This window comes from Babylonia areolata, chromosome 4 (genome assembly GCF_041734735.1).
Source record: "Babylonia areolata isolate BAREFJ2019XMU chromosome 4, ASM4173473v1, whole genome shotgun sequence".
Classification (NCBI taxonomy): Eukaryota; Metazoa; Mollusca; class Gastropoda; order Neogastropoda; family Buccinidae; genus Babylonia; species Babylonia areolata.
Genome location: NC_134879.1, coordinates 45,881,158 through 45,901,157, shown reverse-complemented (window position 1 = coordinate 45,901,157; position 20,000 = coordinate 45,881,158). Strand labels below are relative to the sequence as shown.

General features: G+C 42.2%; 1 protein-coding gene across 1 annotated transcript in view; it reads left to right on the top strand.

Annotated features, from left to right (window-relative positions):
• LOC143281468 (protocadherin-16-like) overlaps positions 1 to 20,000 on the top strand; it is a 120,821-nt gene that overhangs the window by 6,179 nt on the left and 94,642 nt on the right. The window contains exons 2-10 of the mRNA XM_076586679.1: positions 2,965 to 3,157; positions 5,580 to 5,789; positions 8,730 to 8,978; positions 11,334 to 11,563; positions 13,165 to 13,438; positions 13,906 to 14,031; positions 17,774 to 17,971; positions 18,737 to 18,883; positions 19,865 to 20,000. The exon at positions 19,865 to 20,000 is cut by the window's right edge and continues 64 nt beyond it. Of these exons, the coding sequence (XP_076442794.1) occupies positions 2,965 to 3,157; positions 5,580 to 5,789; positions 8,730 to 8,978; positions 11,334 to 11,563; positions 13,165 to 13,438; positions 13,906 to 14,031; positions 17,774 to 17,971; positions 18,737 to 18,883; positions 19,865 to 20,000 (1,763 nt within the window). The remainder of the gene's footprint in view (positions 1 to 2,964; positions 3,158 to 5,579; positions 5,790 to 8,729; positions 8,979 to 11,333; positions 11,564 to 13,164; positions 13,439 to 13,905; positions 14,032 to 17,773; positions 17,972 to 18,736; positions 18,884 to 19,864) is intronic.

Genomic DNA, 20,000 nt, shown 5'->3' with positions numbered 1-20,000 from the left:
TAATTTAATTTAATTAAAAATTGTTTTTATGAAGAGAACCGTAAGTACCGTGCGTTTCTTTATTTATCGTTTATTCAAGCTGTATGTTTGACATGTACGTTAGTGGTCTTAAAAAAAAAATTCACTAAAACGTCAGTTTGCTTCTTATGTTAATGCCGTAATTGTTGTCGAACTTGTTCATCTTTGGGTAAGACATCTAATCGGGGGGGAAAAAAAAAGATGAAATGATGATAAAACTTTTAAATCTGTTCTGAGCATTGGAAATAGCTATTACCAGTTTATCATCCCCTTCCCCAAGCGCCCCAAGAAAAAAGAAAAAAAAAAGAAGAAAAAAAGAAAAGAAAAAAAAAAAAAAAAAAGAAAAAAAAAAGAAAAAAAAAAGAAGAAAAAAAAGGGAAGTACGGCTTCTCAGTTGCATAGTACCACACGATAAACGCTAGCAATGAAAGTCGGTTGCGCTTTAAACATCACAGGAAATGAATGAATTAAAGCTTTCATAAGCTAACTGAAAAAGTCGCACAATGAGCCGCAGCATTTTATCGTATGGTAAGTGTTTTTATGAACAGAAATTAACACTGTTACAAACAGTAGCATCGAAAGTGTTGTGATTCCAGTTGTTCAAATTCACACAGATTAAAAAAAAAAAGCAAAAAAAAAAAAAGCGCCTAACTAAAGAAATAGATAATCAAACAAAACAACAAATGAAAAAATCGATAAAATAAATATGCATTTAATAAAAATGTAAATGAATGAATAAATAGATAGATAGATAAATAATATATTAAAATCAAATGATAATTAGATAAAAGACATTATCACCGATCCGTACCAAATATCATCTGGTTTATTTTGGTGTTTGACCAAAAAGAAAGTTTCAGGACAAAAACAACAAAACAAACAAAAACCCAAGGACCTGCTGCTGAACAGATAACAGATGCGTGATTTGTATTTGTTTCGTTGTGGGTTGTAATAACTTTTTTTTTTTTTTTACTAGTTCATGTGTTCAATCATATATTCATTTTATCATTTATTAATTAATTAATTTTCTAATTTATCTATTTCATTTATTTGTTTTATTTATTTATGTTTTCCTTTCTTTCTTTCTTCTTATCTATCTATCTATTCCTATCTGTCTATCTATCTGTCTATCTATCTATCTATCTATCTTTCTTTCTATCTTTCTCTTTTTCTTTCTTTCTTTATCTATCTATTTAAATATCTATTTATTTACTCATTATCTATTAATTTTCATGTAAAGAAATTTGCGCTTTTGAAGTTCTAATTCGTTCAGTGTGTTTGCAGAGGTGTAGCTCTGTTCATGGATAAAAGAAAAATAACGCATGGAAAAGTAAGTTTACAACAACAAAAAACAGAACAACAACAACAACAAACAACTGTGAAAACAAAATCCTCGCATGTATAAGTGCATCCTTATTGATGGATACATATAACCTACAACATCTGAGCTGTTTTCAGAAAACACTTTCAAATGGTGTGTTCAGTTGAAGTTGATAGAAATTATGAAACGTAATAATTTTTCATCGCTTGCATGACTCAGACTAACGATACTACTCACCGTGTACACAAGTCCAGACATCTTAACAGGTTTATGTAGCTGGACCGCGTTGCACGAGGCGATCTTTGCGGTGCTAAGTAAGCTCAGAGTTAAGAATGTTCCTGGGTATGGAGTTTACCCTGGAGCTGGGAACATTCTTGATGATAATAATAATGATAATGAATATTCGGACGCCCTATCTCCGGAGAGCCCAGAGCGTCTACAAATACAATTATACATACATACATTGATGCAGATAAACTTCATAGCATTCATTTGCCTATACGCATCACAAAATAAACAGGTCACACACACACGCACACACACACACACACACACACACACACACACACACACACACACACACACGCGCGCACACAACGCATTCATACCGATATAGCCCCATTCCTCTCTTATTATCCATTCTTACCTCTAAGTTCTTTCATGCAACAAACCCCTGGACTCACTTTGAATAATGTTGTTTTTTTGTTTTTACAGTTTTAATCAATGAATCAGGACTTGCAACAAACGATATAACTTCACCAGTATGGTAATCAAGCCACCAGTGTAATGTTCATATTTCATATTTGTATGCCGTTCCGTTGTTATTGTCCATCTGAAAGACATATAGACTGCCAGTGGTTAACTTTGGAATGCAGAATGCGTCGTTTCTTTTCTTTTCTTTTTCTTTGATAAAACAATTTGTTTGGCTACTTTCATGATTTATTTCCTTATTTATCTATTCATTCATCCATGCAATTAATTGATTAATTGATTAGTCAATCAATAAATTGATTAATTAACTGATGTGTTTATTTGTTTATCTATTTATTTATTTTATTTTCTTGTCTTGTTCGTGTTTGACAAAAGTGGAAAAAATGATGGATTACAAGGGCAGATTAAAGTAAGTGTATTAGTTACCGTTTTGCTGTCAGAATTCACCCATGGTACAGGGATCGAAGGCTGGAAATTAGAAGAAGAAATGGTCCTGTCCATACCAGGCTCAGAAAATATCATTTCTTAACAAAAGAACTTTTTTCTTTAGATTGATAACAATGGATGTAATTCAGTAATATTTTATTTTTCACTGAAAAGTGTGGACAAGCCAAGACGCCGAAAATATATAGCGCCTATCATTATAATTATTTATTATTCATATCCTCCTGCCAACCAAGGATTTCTCTGGTGTCTTCGAACTCAAACAGATCTCTTGAAATCATAATCGGACATTGAGAAATTTTATTCAGAACAATGGAAGTGGCACTTTCGCAATTATTTGTTCTGGTTCTGTTGGTGTTTTACCAATACTCGATCAAAGCAAGGCCCGAAAAAGAGGCTGACGAAGCTTCCGGTGCGTGCGTACCACAAGAGTGCGTATACACCGAGTGGACGTTGTGGAGCGACTGCAGTCACGAGTGCGGCAACGAGGGGACTCGGAACCGCACGCGGCGCGTGCTCAGGGATGACGGGTGTGGTGGCACGTGCCAGGGAGCTGTGGCAGAGTCAGAGGCCTGCAACATCCGGTGTTGTCCCCGGAACTGCGCCTACAGTCCCTGGAATGACTGGCTGTACTGCAAGTGCTCAGAAAGTGAATGTGAAAAGGTAACAATGAATTTTCCTGAGTGCGGTTATACGGGATGTTCAAGAACGTAGTCTGGTAGAGTCATCTGAGGCGGGGAAAAAAAAGAAGAAAAAGAATGAAGTAACCCATGGAAGCAAATAATGACAACTGCGGGTTCAGCTGAATATTCAAATGAACAGAAAGCAAACATTATTATTATTATTATTATTAGTAGTAGTAGTAGTAGTAGTAGCACAAGTAGTAGTTTTTAAAATATATCATTTATTTATCTATACATTAACACTATTTTAATCAGATTTAGGCTGTCTGAATTACAGAGAGAATGGTAATGTCGACCTGCTTAAATAAGTTGAGTACAGACAGGGGGAAAACATTGCCATACAAGTATCATCATTATCTTTCTTTTCTTTTCGTTTTCTTTTTGTACCCTCCCTGCCCCGCCCCCCTCCCCCCCGGGCCCCTCTCCCCGCCCTCTACCCCCACTCGCTCTTTATTTTTTCTTCCAGAATACAGTAAAAGCAAAGTGTCTTACGCAGTCTCGCCCAGATTTTTTCCACACCATTTACACACCGACTCTCCCACACATTGTTTTAGTTTTACTGAGCACCACGCCACACAAGGTTCCGTTAGAAAACAGTCATTGTCACTAGCACGGGAGGGGTGGGTGCAGGAACTGTTGGCGGCGTCCTGAGTATGTTGAACTGAGTGAGGAACCCAAGCAGCACCACATGACATCACCTGTCTTGGCAGTGCTGAGGAGATCCTTTCTGCTTCCTGGCCGAACATATCAATTGATAGTTCCATGCGATTGACTGTCAAAGGTCAGGTCAAGTTTCTTCCAGAAAAAAAAAAATCAGTGGGCACATAGAAAACATAATACAAGTTGAAAGCTAATTTCTTTCTTGAACCTGAAATTGGACGTATTTCTTGGCGATGTGGGATCAGTAACACACAGAGGGCATGGGAAATAAGAAATACAAAGTACGCGGGCGCGTTCTTCACCTGTTCCTAACTCCAAAACACACACACACACACACACATTTGATATCACTTAGAGTGGAAAGACGCAAAACCGACAACACTGAGAAACAACTCTTTCGTATGAATAACAAAAGAGGCGACGACAGGTGGATGAAGACAAAGAATACCGCGTTTCTATCACCAAAAAAACCGCTGTCGGCTCGGCCATTCAGACACCAACTGGACATCAGATAGGGTCTCTGTGAGGGGAAAGAAAAGGAGTATACTGGCCGTGCTGAGTGAGTTAAAAAAAAGAAAAGAAAAAAAGGGAAAACAAACAAACAAACAAACAACCCCAACGTAACCATGATTTTTCTTCAAGTTGGAAATTGCTACGCGTGTGTACAGAGTCGACAAACATCTGATGTGGAGTGACAGCCTTCAGGTAACACGTCCGCCTAGGAAGCGAGAGAATCTGAGCACACTGGTTTGAATCCCGGAACAGTCGCCAGTATTTTCTCCCCCTCCATTAGACCTTAGCTTGAGTGGTGGTCTGGACGCTGGTCATTCGGAATAGACGATAAACCAAGGTCCCATGTGCAGCATGCGCTTAGCGCTCGTAAAAGAACCCACGGCAACAAAAGGGTTGTCCCTGGCAAAATTCTGTAGAAAAATCCACTTCCATAGGAAACCAGATAAGAAACTGCAGGCAGGAAAGACAAACAAATAAACAAACAAACAACAACAACAACAACAAGAGAGGCAAGGCCTTCAAGACTCACTTGTGGCAAATTAAGTCCCCTAGCATTAATTACAGAGCAATTTCCTTTTTTTTACTATCTGCACCAAAACGTTTGTAAAATAAATAAAACTTCCATGCTTAGCAAAAGAAGTTCCTGTTTGAACAAAAAAGTATAATAATGACTGCTCTTGTTGTTGTGTTGAATATCAGATCAAAGTGCCAAGTTTAGAGAATACAAAAAATATAGATATAACAGTAAATGCAGTTTGCATGTAATTAGGCTTCATTTTTTATTTTTTTTGTGCCTATCCCAGAGGTGCAATATTGTTTTAAACAAGATGACTGGAAAGAACTGAATTTTTCCTATTTTTATGCCTAATTTGGTGCCAACTGACAAAGTACTTGCAGAGAAAATGTCAATGTTAAAGTTTACCACGGACACACAGACACACACACACACATACACACACAGACACACAGACACACACACACAGACAACCGAACACCGGGTTGAAACATAGACTCACTTTGTTTACACAAGTGAGTCAAAAATGGGAGGCGCTCTCAATGGAGCGACGTGCTCTCCCTGGGGAGAGCAGCCCGAATTTCACACAGAGAAATCTGTTGTGACAAAAAAAAAAAAAAAAAAAAAAAAAAAGAAAAAAAAAAAGAAGAGAGAAATACAATACAGTAATACGTAATACAACAAACAAACAAAACGTAACCATGGTTTTCCTCAGGTAGGAAATCGCTACGTGTGTGTTCGGAGTCGCAAGAAGATCCAGGTGGAGGAGTGTGGTGGCTACTGCGACAACATCGTGGTGGAGGAGCGGTGCGGGAATCCCTGCTGCTACAGGGACTGCATCCTGGGCCCCTGGGCCCCGTGGTCCGACTGCCAGGCGCCCTGCGAACAGCCAGGGGTCAAGTACCGCAACAGAACTGTGACACAGGTATGGGGGTTAATGATAAGCCCGCTGAAATAGTTTTGCAGGCAGTCTGACAGACCATTGCATTCCATCCACTATCCCTGACCCCAAACCTTCTCTGTCCCTCAGGACAAGATGGGAAGAAAAGGCCATGTCTAAAATCCTCCTAAGGTTTTTGTGTATTGTAAAAAAAAGAAAAAAAAAAGGAAAAAAAAGAACAGAAATATCATCTTTATGGAAAACTAAATAAACTTCATCCTCCTTTACAGACCATTCCTAAAATCCTCCTCCTCCATACATAGGTCATACCTAAAAACCCTCCTCTTCCTTGGGACAAATTGGAAGAATAGGCTATGCCTGAAATCCTCATCGTCCTAAGACAGATTGAAAGAGTATACCCCTTCCTAAAATCACCCTGCTCCATACATGGGCCATACTTAAAATCCTCATCCTACTTTGGGGAAAAAAATGGAAGAATAAGCCATGCCTAAAATCCTCATCCTGTTTAGGACAGACTGAAAGAGTATACCATTCCTAAAACTCTTCTCCACAGGTCATGCCTACAGTTATAATCCTGTTTAGGACAGACTGAAAGAGTATACCATTCCTAAAATCACTCTTCTCCACAGGCCATGCCTACAGTTATAATCCTGTTTAGGACAGACTGAAAGAGTATACCATTCCTAAAATCACTCTCCTCTAGAGGCCATGCCTACAGTCTTTATCCTGTTTCGGACAGACTGAAAGAGTATACCATTTCCTAAAATCACTCTTCTCCACAGGCCATGCATGCCTACAGTCCTCATCCTGTTTCGGACAGACTGAAAGAGTATACCATTTCCTAAAATCACTCTTCTCCACAGGCCATGCCTACAGTCCTCATCCTGTTTCGGACAGACTGAAAGAGTATACCATTCCTAAAATCACTCTCCTCTACAGGCCATGCCTACAGTCCTCATCCTGTTTCGGACAGACTGAATGAGTATACCATTTCCTAAAATCACTCTCCTCTACAGGCCATGCCTACAGTCCTCATCCTGTTTCGGACAGACTGAATGAGTATACCATTTCCTAAAATCGCTCTTCTCCACAGGCCATGCCTACTGTTCTCATCCTGTTTAGGACAGACTGAAAGAGTATCACCTTCACCTCTCCCGTAGTCTGGGTTCAGACCGTTGGGGCACCGCTGCTGACCTGGCCACCACCCCTCTCCACTCTTCACGGTTTTCTGATTTCCTCAGGGCGTCACCGAGCGTCAAGCCTGTCCACCCCCGGATGTTGTCTTCCCATCTCTTCTTCTACCGTCCTCTCCTTCTGCCTCCTTGTACGGTGCCTTGCAGGAACGTTTTGGCAAGACCAGATGATCGGGAGATGTGTCCATACCACCTAAGTTTGCGTTTTTTCACTATGGACAGAAGGTCTTCGTAGGGTCCAATACTTTGCTTGATTCTGTTCTTCACTTCCGTGTTAGTGATGTGGTCTCTGTAGGAGATGCCAAGTAGTCTACGAAAGCATCTCATCTCGACAGCTTGGATTCTTCTCTCGATGTCCGCAGTCAGGGTCCAAGTCTCGCAGGCGTATAGCAATATTGATATAACCAGGGAACGCATCAGTCTGATTTTTGAGCTGAGAGCGATGTTTTTGTTGTTCCAGATGGTGTTCAGCTTGTTGAGTGCCATTGTTGTTTGGGCAATTCTCGAGAGTACTTCTGGTTTAGATCCTTCATCTGACACGATTGCTCCCAGATATTTGAAGCTGTGGACTGTTTTAAGCTTTTCGTCGTTGACTTTGATGTCAATGCTGATGCCGTTGGTGTTGTTAGTCATCAGTTTGGTTTTCTCCGCACTGATTTGCATTCCATACGATGTGGAGGCTTTGTCTAGATGTTTGACCAGGCTTGCCAGTTCTTCTTCTTTCCCAGCCAGTCCATCAATGTCGTCGGCAAAACGTAGGTTTGTGATTGTTCTGCCGCCTATGCTGACTGTTCCTACATGCTCTTCCAGTGCGTCAGTCATTATTCTTTCTAAGAAGATGTTGAAGAGTGTTGGGGAGAGTAGACAGCCTTGTCTCACTCCGACTGTGGTTCTGAACCAGTCCCCGATGCTATTGTTGAGGTAGACGGCGCTGGTGGCTTTGTCATAGAGGTGCTGTATCAGTCTGATCAGGTTGGCGTTGATGTTGTACAGATTCATGGTAGCCCACAAAGCTGCATGCCAGACCCTGTCAAATGCCTTCTTAAAATCAATGAAGACGTGGTAGAGGTCTTGTTGGTGTTGATGGTACCTCTCACATAGCAACCTCAAGTTGAAGATTTGTTCAGTTGTGCTCCTTCCTGGTCTGAAACCTGCCTGTTCTTCAGCAATGATGTTTTCTGCTTGTGGTTTCAGTCTGTTAAGCAGGATCTTCAACATGACTTTGCTGGGATGACTAATCAGGCTGATGGTGCGGTAGTTTTGACACTGCTGGAGATTGCCCTTTTTGGGGAGGGTGATGATCAGTGATTGTGTCCACGGTGTGGGCCATTCCCCTGTTTGCCAGATCTTGTTGCAGATTTTCAGTAGCACATCTATCATAACTTCACCCCCTGCTTGGACCAGTTCTGATGGGATGTTGTCCACTCCTGCCGATTTCCCTTTTTTCAGCGATGCTATTGCTGCCTCTATTTCTTCACGGAGTATGGGGTGATTACTGTTATCAGTGGCTGGTGGAACATTCAGTATTGCTGGATCACCTGTGGTCTGTATGTTGTATAGCTCTGAGCAGTATTCTGTCCATCGCTTTAGGATGTCTTGTTCTTCTGTTAGACATTTTCCATCCTTGGTCTGGATGTTGGACATAGTTCTACAAAGAGTGTACCATTCCTAAAACCACTCTCCCTCTACAGGCCTTACCTAAAATCTGAATCCTTCAATAAAGACGTGCTGGATTCTGAGGTCTGAGTTGTAGTTCCTTCCTCACCCCCAGGAACCCAAGTGCGGGGGCCGACGGTGCCAGCAGGAGACGGAGCAGAGGGACTGCACGGGGAGCTGCTGCCCGCTGGACTGCGTGCTGGGCCCCTGGAGCGCGTGGAGCGCCTGCCCCACCACGTGCGGCACGGACACTGTCCGGCGCACACGCTTCGTGCAGGAGGCGGAGTGTGGGGGCCTGGAGTGCCCGGACAGTACGGCGGAGGAGACGCAACAGTGCAAGCAGTACGTCAACGTGGACTGCAAGGTATTCCACACACACATACACACACACACACGCACACGCACACACACGCGCGAGCGCATTCACACACACAAAGATACACACACGGACACACAGACACACACACACACACATATGTATATTTATCACACACACACACACACAAAGTATTGGTATTTGATACACATACACGCGCCCACACGCGCGTGCACACACACACACATTTATGGATATGTGCATATATATCTATAACATATATACCTATATATATGTGTGTATGTATGTATTTATATAAAGACAGAGAGAGAGAGAGAGAGAGAGACACGCGCGTGCACGCACGCACACACACACACACACGCACTGATACACATACAAACATGAATGACTGATGAATGATATGGATACTTATATAGTAACTATCCTCGGTCTGAGACCAAGCTCTACGCGCTTTACAAACTCAGGGTCATTTGCTCCACAGGCTGCCTACCTCAGTAGAGCCGACTGACGGCTGCCATTGGGCGCTCATCATTCGTTTCCTGTGTCATTCAGTTAGAGTTCAGGCACAACGCACACATACACACTGAGACAGACATGTAACATTTTGCGTGTATGACTTTTAAAAAATTTACCCCGCCTTGAAGACAGTCATACTCCGTTTTCGGGGGTGTGCATGCTGGGTATGTTCTTGTTTCCGTAACCCACCGAACGCTGACATGGATTACAGGATCTTTAACGATCACATTTCACCTTCTGTGTGCCTATCCATACGAAGGGAGTTCAGGCACTGGCAGGTCTGCACACATGTTGACCTGGGAGATCGGAAAAATCTCCACCCTTTACCCACCAGGCGCCGTTGCCGAAATTCGAACCCGGGACCCTCAGATTGAAAGTCCAACTGCACACACACACACACACACACACACACACACACACACACACACACACACACACACATTCATGGGTATCTCTTAAGGCAACAAGAAGATAGTGTGCACTGCAAATGAAGTGTTGCCTGCATGGTTGAAAAAACAAAACAAAAACAAAACAAAACTAAACGCGCGCCTTGTGGGATTCTCCCGAGGTTGCCAAACGATTTTGTATACAAGTGCCTGAACTAAAACAAACAACAACAACATTCCAGGCCCTCATTCAACAACGTTTATTCAGTTGCGAACTAATAATGAATGGTTTGAACGCAAGATGAAATCATAGACTGTTACTCATTGTGAGGTGTTTTCAATAGGGGCTTTATCGATGACGAAAACCTATCATGGGATCAGTTGAACGAAGAAGTGTGAAGCTCTGTCGAGTCTGAATAAAGTTTTGCCAAAGTACTATTGGGTAAAAAAAAAAAAAAAAAAGATGTGTTGACCATATCATTCAGTTTGAGCTGAACATTGAAAAATATATGAAAACAACAACAGCAACAACAAACAACTACAACAACAGCAACAACAGTATTTAAAAAGAAGAGGAAGCCACAAAGTCTATGATACTGGGTGGATAGCTATACGGGAATTTTTTTAAACAGACTCTCAGGAGATTAATTCATTTCATCTCTTGTATTTCATCTCTTGTGTTTGACAGAGTCAGCCGAACATAATCCCGTTTTTCTACTGTAAACGTAAAGAGTTGTGTAGTTTACAAGAAGATCACCATGTGATGAAGAAGCAATACTGGTCGTAGTAGTGACAGCAGCAGCAGCAGCAGTTGTAGTAGAGGAGAAAGAGAAAGAGCACGTCGAGGGACCCGAGATGATTGGCTGAGTCTTTCCATTTCCTTTTGGTTGAGTCTTTTCCTTTTCCTTCCTTTCTTTCTTTTTTCTTTTTAAACTCGCCTATGCATGTGTAATCCGTTTCTAACCTCCACGCCCACCGTGTGGAAAAAATAAGAAAGGGAAGAAGAAAGAAATCCCTTCTTATCCTTTGCTTTCCCTCCCCGTGCAGCATGTTGTGGGGGCACAGTGCCGTGACAACCAGCACGACAAACACAACGTGCACTGGCAACTCGTCCGCGGATTAGAATGGGAGAGGCGTATAAGGCTGATCGAATTCAGCCCTAGAGACTTCGCCTGCACTTTCTCTTTCTTTGATGTTGCAGTGGAAGAGTTGTGGTGGGGTGGGTGGGTGGTTTTTCGGTTTGTGTCCTCTGTTCTACGCACCGTACCCCTCATCGATCGCTCCTTAAAACCCCTACCTGGATTTTAAACAGCAAAAAATTCAGCTACGCAAAACTCGAGATGTATATATGGAAATTTAATTCTCGTGGGGGCGTGAAACGGAAAATGACAAAATGATAATGACATCTCCCGATATTTTGAGTCTTCAGCTACGTCAGTTTTTTCATGGATACACAAATGGTTTGTTTGAAATCCTCCAGGTGTCGCCGTGGTCAGTGTGGAGCGACTGCAACCTGTTCAACGGAAAGTGTGGTCAAGGGTCACGCACTCGCACTCGTACAGTGCTGGTGGCGCCCCAGTGCCAGGGAATCGAGTGCCCTCCCCTTGAAGAAGAGAGCACGTGCAAAGGCGACTGCTGCGTCGCTGACTGTGTTGTTTCCGAGTGGTCGAAATTCGGTCATTGCTCTACGTCGTGTGGTAGAGGACAAAGGTGGGGCTAATAGCCTGGATTTGTTTGACTGGATTCAGTTTTCTTTTGTGTCGATTAATGAAAGAACAAGAGCGCGCGCGAGACTGAGAGAGAGAGAGAGAGAGAGAGAGAGAGAGAGAGAGAGAGCTCAGAAACTCAGAACACAGAACTCAAAACGTTTTTTATTCAAGGATCAAGATTTTAGGCATGGCCGATTCTTTCAATATGTCCTTGCTAATCTATATCATAGCATACATAATTGTATTAAATGGAAAGGGGAGGAAGATTGAAGAAAAAAATCGAGCAGAAGGACAAATGTGACGAAGAATACACATACACACACGCGCACACACACACAAATGGCACACACACACACACACACACACACACACACACACACACACACACACACACACAGAGAACGAACGAAAATGTGTTTTTCCATGGTATTGAGATAAGCACAATGTCCATAATGATTTTTTCATCCACCCTTGGGATCAAAATTAAGGGAAAAGTCGTAAATCAAAAGAAGGGAAAAGGGGAGATAGGTCAGAGAGAGAGAGAGAGAGAGAGAGAGAGAGAGAGAGAGAGAGAGAGAGAGAGAATGACAAATGTTTTATTGAGAGTAGAATGGATAAGCTGGAAGCTTCTTTACACCATGCCCTCACACACACACACACACACACACACATTGTAATAAATGAAATAAGTGTGAATAAATAAATGACATAGAACAAACCAAATAGATAATAATAGATAGATAAACGAATGAATCAAAGACTACAATTACGGAAACATGAAAATCATACAAAACATTGCCACACACACACAGACACACACACACACACACACACACACACACACACACACACACACGCACACACACACACACACACACACACACACAGAATCAAATGTTTAGATACAAATAAAAAAATTACTACGTGACAAAATGTATTCAGATGGGGGTATCATATGAGAAGAAGAGAGGTGTGTTTCATGAGCTATCAATAATGTCAGAAACAACACTGAGAATAATTTACAGTCGTAAAAAATATGACTATCGTATGTCAGTGTTTTATTCCTCGGCGTTGGCTGTGGTAGTTTTGATTTAGTCAGTTTCGTCTTTAAATTAATGACAATTGAAAGAAAGTGTCTAAACACTTCCTGAAAGTAAATCTTTCTGAAGATATTTTTCGGTTGTCGTCTGCTTCGGACGAAACAGTTCTGACCAATCAGCACGAAGTTGGCCACAAGGGAAACAATTGTGATGAAGAATTCATATCAAGCAGACAAACCAAAAAATGGTGAGAGGATCTCTCAAACCCGAGTGGGTTTTTTTCTTTTATTTTCTTCTCCTTTTTCAACCATCTGTTAAAAATAAGAATTTTTGTTTTAATAGATTATCATGGATTTGGATGCTTTAGCTTTTCAAAGCTGCTGCCAAAAACAATGTTGATAAGACAAACTTTAGATGTACAAGACAGCAAAAACCTTAAACTCAACTCAGACCGGATATAACGAAGACCTATTTGCTTAACTGTCACAAGTTTGACTGACTCTGCTTCTACACGATTCATTGCCAAAGTTTGTTCGATTCTACGTGTGGTTCATGTTCGCAGCAACAGTACCAGGGAGGTAATTGTGGCACAGGACTGCGGAGGCGACCCATGCCCAGAGCTTGTTCGCTTTGAGCCGTGTCTGGTCCAGGGCTCGAAAGACTGTGAGTTCACTTCCTGGACTCCGTGGTCCCGCTGTGACAATGACTGCGGTCAGGGGACTGAGACGAGGACTCGAACCCTGCTGACTCCCGCATACTGTGGTGGTCAGTGTCCCAGCTTGCATGACAAGGAAACGCGAGCCTGTGAGAGCTACGATGCCAAGGCTGATTGCAAGGCAAGTAGTGTGTGTGTGTGTGTGTGTGTGTGTGTGTGTGTGTGGCAGGGGAGAGGGGTAGGAATGGAAGAGTAGGCTGTTTGAATTAACTGATCGATACTGACTGATGAACTGATCGTCAGTATTCGTTTGATTGATTCGTTTGATTATTTGATTTGTTTATTTGATTGATTGATCAGGTGTGTGTGTGTGTGTGTGTGTGTGTGTGTGTGTGTGTGTGTGTGTGTGTTTGAGGAGGGGACCGGGTGGGGGAAGGGAATGACAGTGGTTGGCCCTTTTCTTCATTGATTGATTGTTCGATACTAACTGATTAATTGATATTGTTGAATATTTGTTTCATTCATTGATTATTTGATTGATCAGGTAGGGGAGTGGGAGGCCAGGTCGATACTGGCTAGTTAATTGATTTTTTAAATATTTGTTTCCTTCATTGATTGTTTGATTTGTTTGATATGTTGATTGATCAGGTGGGGGAGTGGGAGTCCTGGTCAGAGTGTGTGAGGGACTGTGAAAAAGGGAGGACCAGCAGATCCCGAGTCATCCAGACCATCGATGCCTGTGGGGGTGTACCATGCTCCTCGTTTAATCTCACGGTAATGTGTGTCAGTCTTTCTCGGTGTGTGTGTGTGTGTTGGGGGGTGGGGGTGGGGGGTGGTGGATGCGGGGGTCTTGGGGGCGAGTAGGTGTTGGTGGGTGGGTGTTGAGTCAGACCCCCTAAATCGAATAAATGCAGGCCTATGTCAAAGGATTTTTTCCCCTTTGAAGTATGTTTCTGTTACTTATTAGATGTTTCTCCCCCCCCTCTCTCTGTCTGTCTGTCTCTGTACAGTTTATATTGTTCTCATTCTCTTTTGTCTGTCTCATTTTTATGTATTCATTTGTTGTCTTTATTTATGAGTGCTATTATTCTAGTTATCATCATCATCTTGTTTGCTGTTGTTGTTAGTGGTGGTGGTGGTGGTGATAGTGTTGTTGCAATGGTAGTGCTAATAGATGTGGCGATGGTGGAAGCGATGATAGCGTTGGTAATAATGTTTGTGTTGTGGTGAGACTTGTTCTTCCCGAGTTATTGACATTATCCTGGCGTCATGCAGAGAGAGAGAGAGAGAGAGAGAGAGAGAGAGAGAGAGAGAGAGAGAGGTGAGTATGCAAAAACTAATATGTATTTCAGACAGAAATAGGATTATGCAAGGATTATGTTCCTTCTTAAGCCTATCACATCAGGACAGCAAACAAATAACTCGATCTCCAGCGGATCTTGTGCATTCTCGTCAGCTGTCACCAACTCCGTCCCCCCCTCCCGTCTTTTCAGCCACGCTATCTCAAAGTGAAATTGAAAAGAACTGACTTAGGGTAAATATAGAAGTCTGCTTTTTCATGAGAAAAAGCCAAAACAAAAGAAATGTCCAGACGAATTCGTTTCTTCGATGATAATGTATCAGCGATGGTGTCCTTTTTTTTTCATCCAGTTCCCGCCCTGAATAGGCTCTATACTACATAATGATACAACTACAAGACATAACCAAGAAATTGCAATTGGAACCCCTTCCCCCCCCCCCCCCACCCCCCCACACACACCCTTGATACACACAAACTGCTGATACAGAATGCATAACATAGTCAAAACCATGCTATGGAAAAAAACAACAAAACATACTAGCAGTAAAATGAACTTCATATGTTATATGTTAGACAGAGATTGTCTGATATACATAGAGAGAGAGAGAGAGAGAGAGAGAGAGAGAGGAGAGAGGGGAGGTAGGGGTGTTTGCGGTATTTGACTGCTATCAAAGCAAACACTAGGACCCCACCCCCAAATCCCTGATTGTTTCTGAAAATTGACTGTGCTCCTTACGTGTGTTACGACTCTCGCTTCAGCTTGTAAAAGATATTGAAATAATTACTTCCTAAAAAAAAAAAAACCCAGAAGAAATGACCATCGCTTAGTTTTTAGTTGCTACCAGACACTGTATCTCCCTCGCGTTAGGCCTAGAAAGCTGAGCACCATTTTGGTGGTATGGAAACCCCCCCCCCCCCAAGCTTTGACACACAACCGACAGACCTGGAGGAAACATGTGAACAGTTCTGTGCAACACCTCAATTAAGGACCCTTCACGGGGTTAACTCACTCAGTACGGCCAGTCCTCTCTTCTCCTCTACACAGACCCCTCGGATATCCAGTGGGTGTCTCAATGACCTTATCTTTAGCTTCCGTCGTCAGAATTGTGGTATTCTTTGTCAATATTCACCTCTTCAGTATGAGAGCCTTCCGCTTGCAATATTTTGATGGTGGTAAATGGGGTGAAACGCTGTTAACGTCGTCTCTTTCGCCGTTCGTATGGAGAGAGTTAAGGAAGAAGAAGAAGAAGAAGACGTAGTCTTGTTGTGCCCCTCTTTTATCAGACTCTAGTTTTGTTCCAGGTCAAACTTTTTTTCACAATAACTTTTCAATTTTAGTTCATCATCATCTGAAGTGGATCTGAAAGGACAGCGAGATGGAGGGACAGCGTAGTGAGTGTGACTGTCTGACAGACTGCATTGGATATGGTGTTTTGACTGTATATGTGGATGAGTTCTGTCTTGAATTGATTGTGGGCCTTTCCAAATACAATAGACTGAGCAACACACTAGACGCCACGTTCTTGGCATCAGAGATCTTTTCCCATCCCTCTTGCGGCCAGTCAGTGGCGGCTGTGTGTGTTTGTGTGTATGTGTGCGTCTGTGCTTTTGAGTGCGTTTGTGAATGCGCGAGAGTGAAAGTGTACACAAGTGTCAGGAGAGATATGTGTACGTGTGTGTGTGTGTGTGTGTGTGTGTGTGTGTGTGTGTGTGTGTGAGGGGAGGTGGGAGTGCAGGGGGAGGTGGGGTAGAGGATGAGGTATGTGAGTATATGCATGCCTACACTGTGGGAGCAACAGGATATTGGAACGTGTATATATATATATATATATATATATATATATATATATATATATCTATATCTTTGTATGTACGGGTGTGGGGTTGGGGGTGGGAGATATGGGCGTATGTGTGCGTGCTTGTACAAGTAAGTGTTCATCTCTGTGAGTCTGTGTTTGTGTGTGTGTGTGTGTGTGTGTGTGTGTGTGTGCCGTGGAAGCTGCGATACGTAGACTAGAAATGAGTGTGTGGAGGAGGGGGTAGAGGAGGTGCAAGGTAATGTGTGTGTGTGTGTGTGTGTGTGTGTGTGTGTGTTGGAGCTCATGTACGTTTATATGTATTTGACTGTGCTTTCATATGTGCTTGTACAAGTAAGTGTTCATCTCTGTGAGTGTGTGTTTGTGTGTGTGTGTGTGTGTGCCGTGGAAGCTGCGATACTTAGACTAGAAATGAGTGTGTGGAGGAGGGGGGTAGAGGAGGTGCACGGTAATGTGTGTGTGTGTGTGTGTGTGTGTGTGTGTGTGTGTGTGTGTGTGTGTGTTGGAGCTCATGTACGTTTATATGTATCTGACTGTGCTTTCATATATGTGAAACTGCATGTTTGGTGCATTTCTGTTATGCATGTGTGGGTGTATGTGTGAATGTGTGTCTTCATATTTTACATTTATTCGCTTATTTATCACCATTGTTGTCTTATTTATTTATTTATTTATTTATGTTTTATTATTATCATTTTATTAGTATTACTATTATTATTACTACTACCTTTTTCTATATTATAATTATTATCTATTTATTTATTTATTTATTTATTTATTTATGTAAGCTTATCTATTATTTATTCCCCCGTTTTTTTGTTTTTTTTTCAAGGCCTGACTAAGCGCGTTGGGTTACGCTGCTGGTCAGGCATCTGCTTGGCAGATGTGGTGTAGCGTATATGGTTTTGTCCGAACGCAGTGACGCCTCCTTGAGCTACTGAAACTGAAACTTTCTTTTGGTCATTGGCATTAACATTGTTTGTTTGTTTCTACCTCTTATCATCTTTGTAGTTTTCTCATTTGTGTATGTATGTATGTATGTATGTATGTATGTATGTAGGTAGGTAGGTAGGTAGTTTGATAGGCAGACAGGCAGGCAGGCAGGCAGGCTGGTAGGTAGGTAGGTGGGTGGGTAGGTAGGTAGGTAGGTAGGTAGGTAGGTAGGTAAGTAGGTTTCTATCTCTCTCTGTATCTCTCTTCCTGTTTGTGCAGATTGATAGGTAGGTAAGTTGGAAGGTAGCTTGGTAGGTAGGTAGGCAGGTAGATTATATATATATATATATATATTCACATATATTTATTCATTTATTATTAATGTTTGTTTACACTTGTATATGTAGATTAATTAATTAATTAATCAATTGATTAATTTATTGATCTGTTTATGTTCACCCAACAGGAAGTAAGCACGTGTCACAAGCCCTGCGAGCAGCTGTGCAACCAAGGAGTGTGCTCGTGCAGAGAAGGTAACATCTTGCAGGACGACAAGGTCACGTGTCAAAGACGCACGTGCAACAAGCCCAAGAGGCCCAAATACTGTGGGCCCGGCACCGTACCCTTCAAATCCTGTCTGCCGGTCAATCTCAACTGTCCTTCCGTAAGATTACGTTTTTTCTTCTTTTTTTCCCCCCTCACTTTGCAGTAGTCATCTCCCTCTCGTTCCCCCCCCCCCCCAAAACCCCTCCATCCCTCTCTCTGTTGCCACCCAGTCTTCCGCGCCGTTTCAGTGGCATTACCATTTTGTGGTTCATTCAGACTCCTAGTTCCCGTTTCCCATGCACTGCCAGTCTCCCGGATTGTTCTGCCGTCGTCCTCGGGCCTAATTTCCTGTCCACAGGGAGGTATCAGTTTTAGGTCGCCGTCAGGCCACACCGGAGGAAATCTTGTCCTGGTGATCCTCTCTCTCTCTGTGCGTGCGTGCGTGCGTGCGTGTGTGTGTGTGTGTGTGTGTGTGTGTGTGTGTGTGTGTGTGTGTTATATTTCTTTTTAGTTTCAAAGTCATCGCATAGTAAATATTACATGAATAAAAAACAAACAAACAAACAACAAAAACAAAACAACAGTAACAAAATAATTCATTCAGTAGATACCACAAAAGAATCAAGAAACGATTAAGTTAGTAATCGTTATGAGTTACTTTAATGGCTATTTGAATATGTCATTAATTGTATTCTGTGTATCTATCAAATCAGTTATTGTAAAGGGATGAATGGATTCCTCTGTACTCATGTTGACGTGAACATTTAGGATGTTTTGACACATTTTTTTTCTCTCCCACGATTGGGAGATAAAATATGATCTGCGCGAGTAGTAACCCAATAGTAACTATTCAACCAACCAGTCAACCATCAATTGTTTTCAGGAGACCAAGTTCAAATCTCGCTGCAATGCCACGTGCCAAGGGAGTTGGGTGGTGAAGGGAGGAGAACCGTTCATCACGTGCCAGGCCAACGGCCAATGGGATTCTACCAAAATCTTCTGTGGGCCCGTGAACAAAGCGCCCCTCAACGTGAGTGTCACACGCGGACAGTTTGGTCAGCTCGTTTCTGACTGGCTTGCCAAACTGTTCAGATCTGATTAACTCACTCAGTACGGCCAGTCCTCTCTTCTCCTGTACACAGACCCCTCGGATGTCCAGTGGATGTCTGAATGACCCAACCTTTAGCTTCCGTCGTCAGAATTGTGGTATTCTTTGTCAACATTCACCTCTTCAGTATAAGAGCCTTCCGCTTGCAATATTTTGATGATGGTAACTGGGGTGAAACGCTGTTAACGTCGTCTCTTTCGCCGTTCGTATGGAGAGAGTTAACCTTTATCGTTAACTTAATACGACTTCATTTAATGGAAGATAATTTTGGATTTTTGTGCAGTTATACTTACACACAGACACATGAATGTACGCGCGCGAAAACACACACACATCAGTACACAAATTAACTGAATACAAACACAAACCAAAAAACAACAAGCAAAATCAACTGGTTTTTTTTTTTAATAGTGATAACACTCATGCCCATTTTATTACAATATAAAATCATTTTTTAAGAATCTTTGATGAAGTCCTTGCAACTCAGTAATGTTTGACATTTTTCATATATTTAGCTCGAAACCGAACGATTTATTATCTATAAAAGTGCAGCTATGTTTTATAATTCACAATGCGTTCAGTAATTTGTTTTTATGTCATATGTTGCTGTTTATTTCCAAACTTAATTTTTTGGACTTTAAAGTCACTTGATATCGATAGACATACAGTTGAATACATTCAAACGCATCCACACGCATATCGGCTCACACATACACACACTACACACACACACACACACACACACACACACACACACACACACACACACACACACACACACGCACGCACGCACTCACACATGCACTCACAACGCAACGCACACACACACACACACACACACACACACACACAGGCACGCACGCACGCACGCACACTTTCAAAACGCATTCGTTATCCACCCAGATAAGCGTCAGTACCCAAGAGGTATCAGAACTCATGGAAGCTGGTCAGTGCTTCGCGGAGCTAACAACAACGACGGACGATGAGCCGTGGGACAAACACAAGTACACCATCGTCCAAGATGGCTCCGACAACCTCA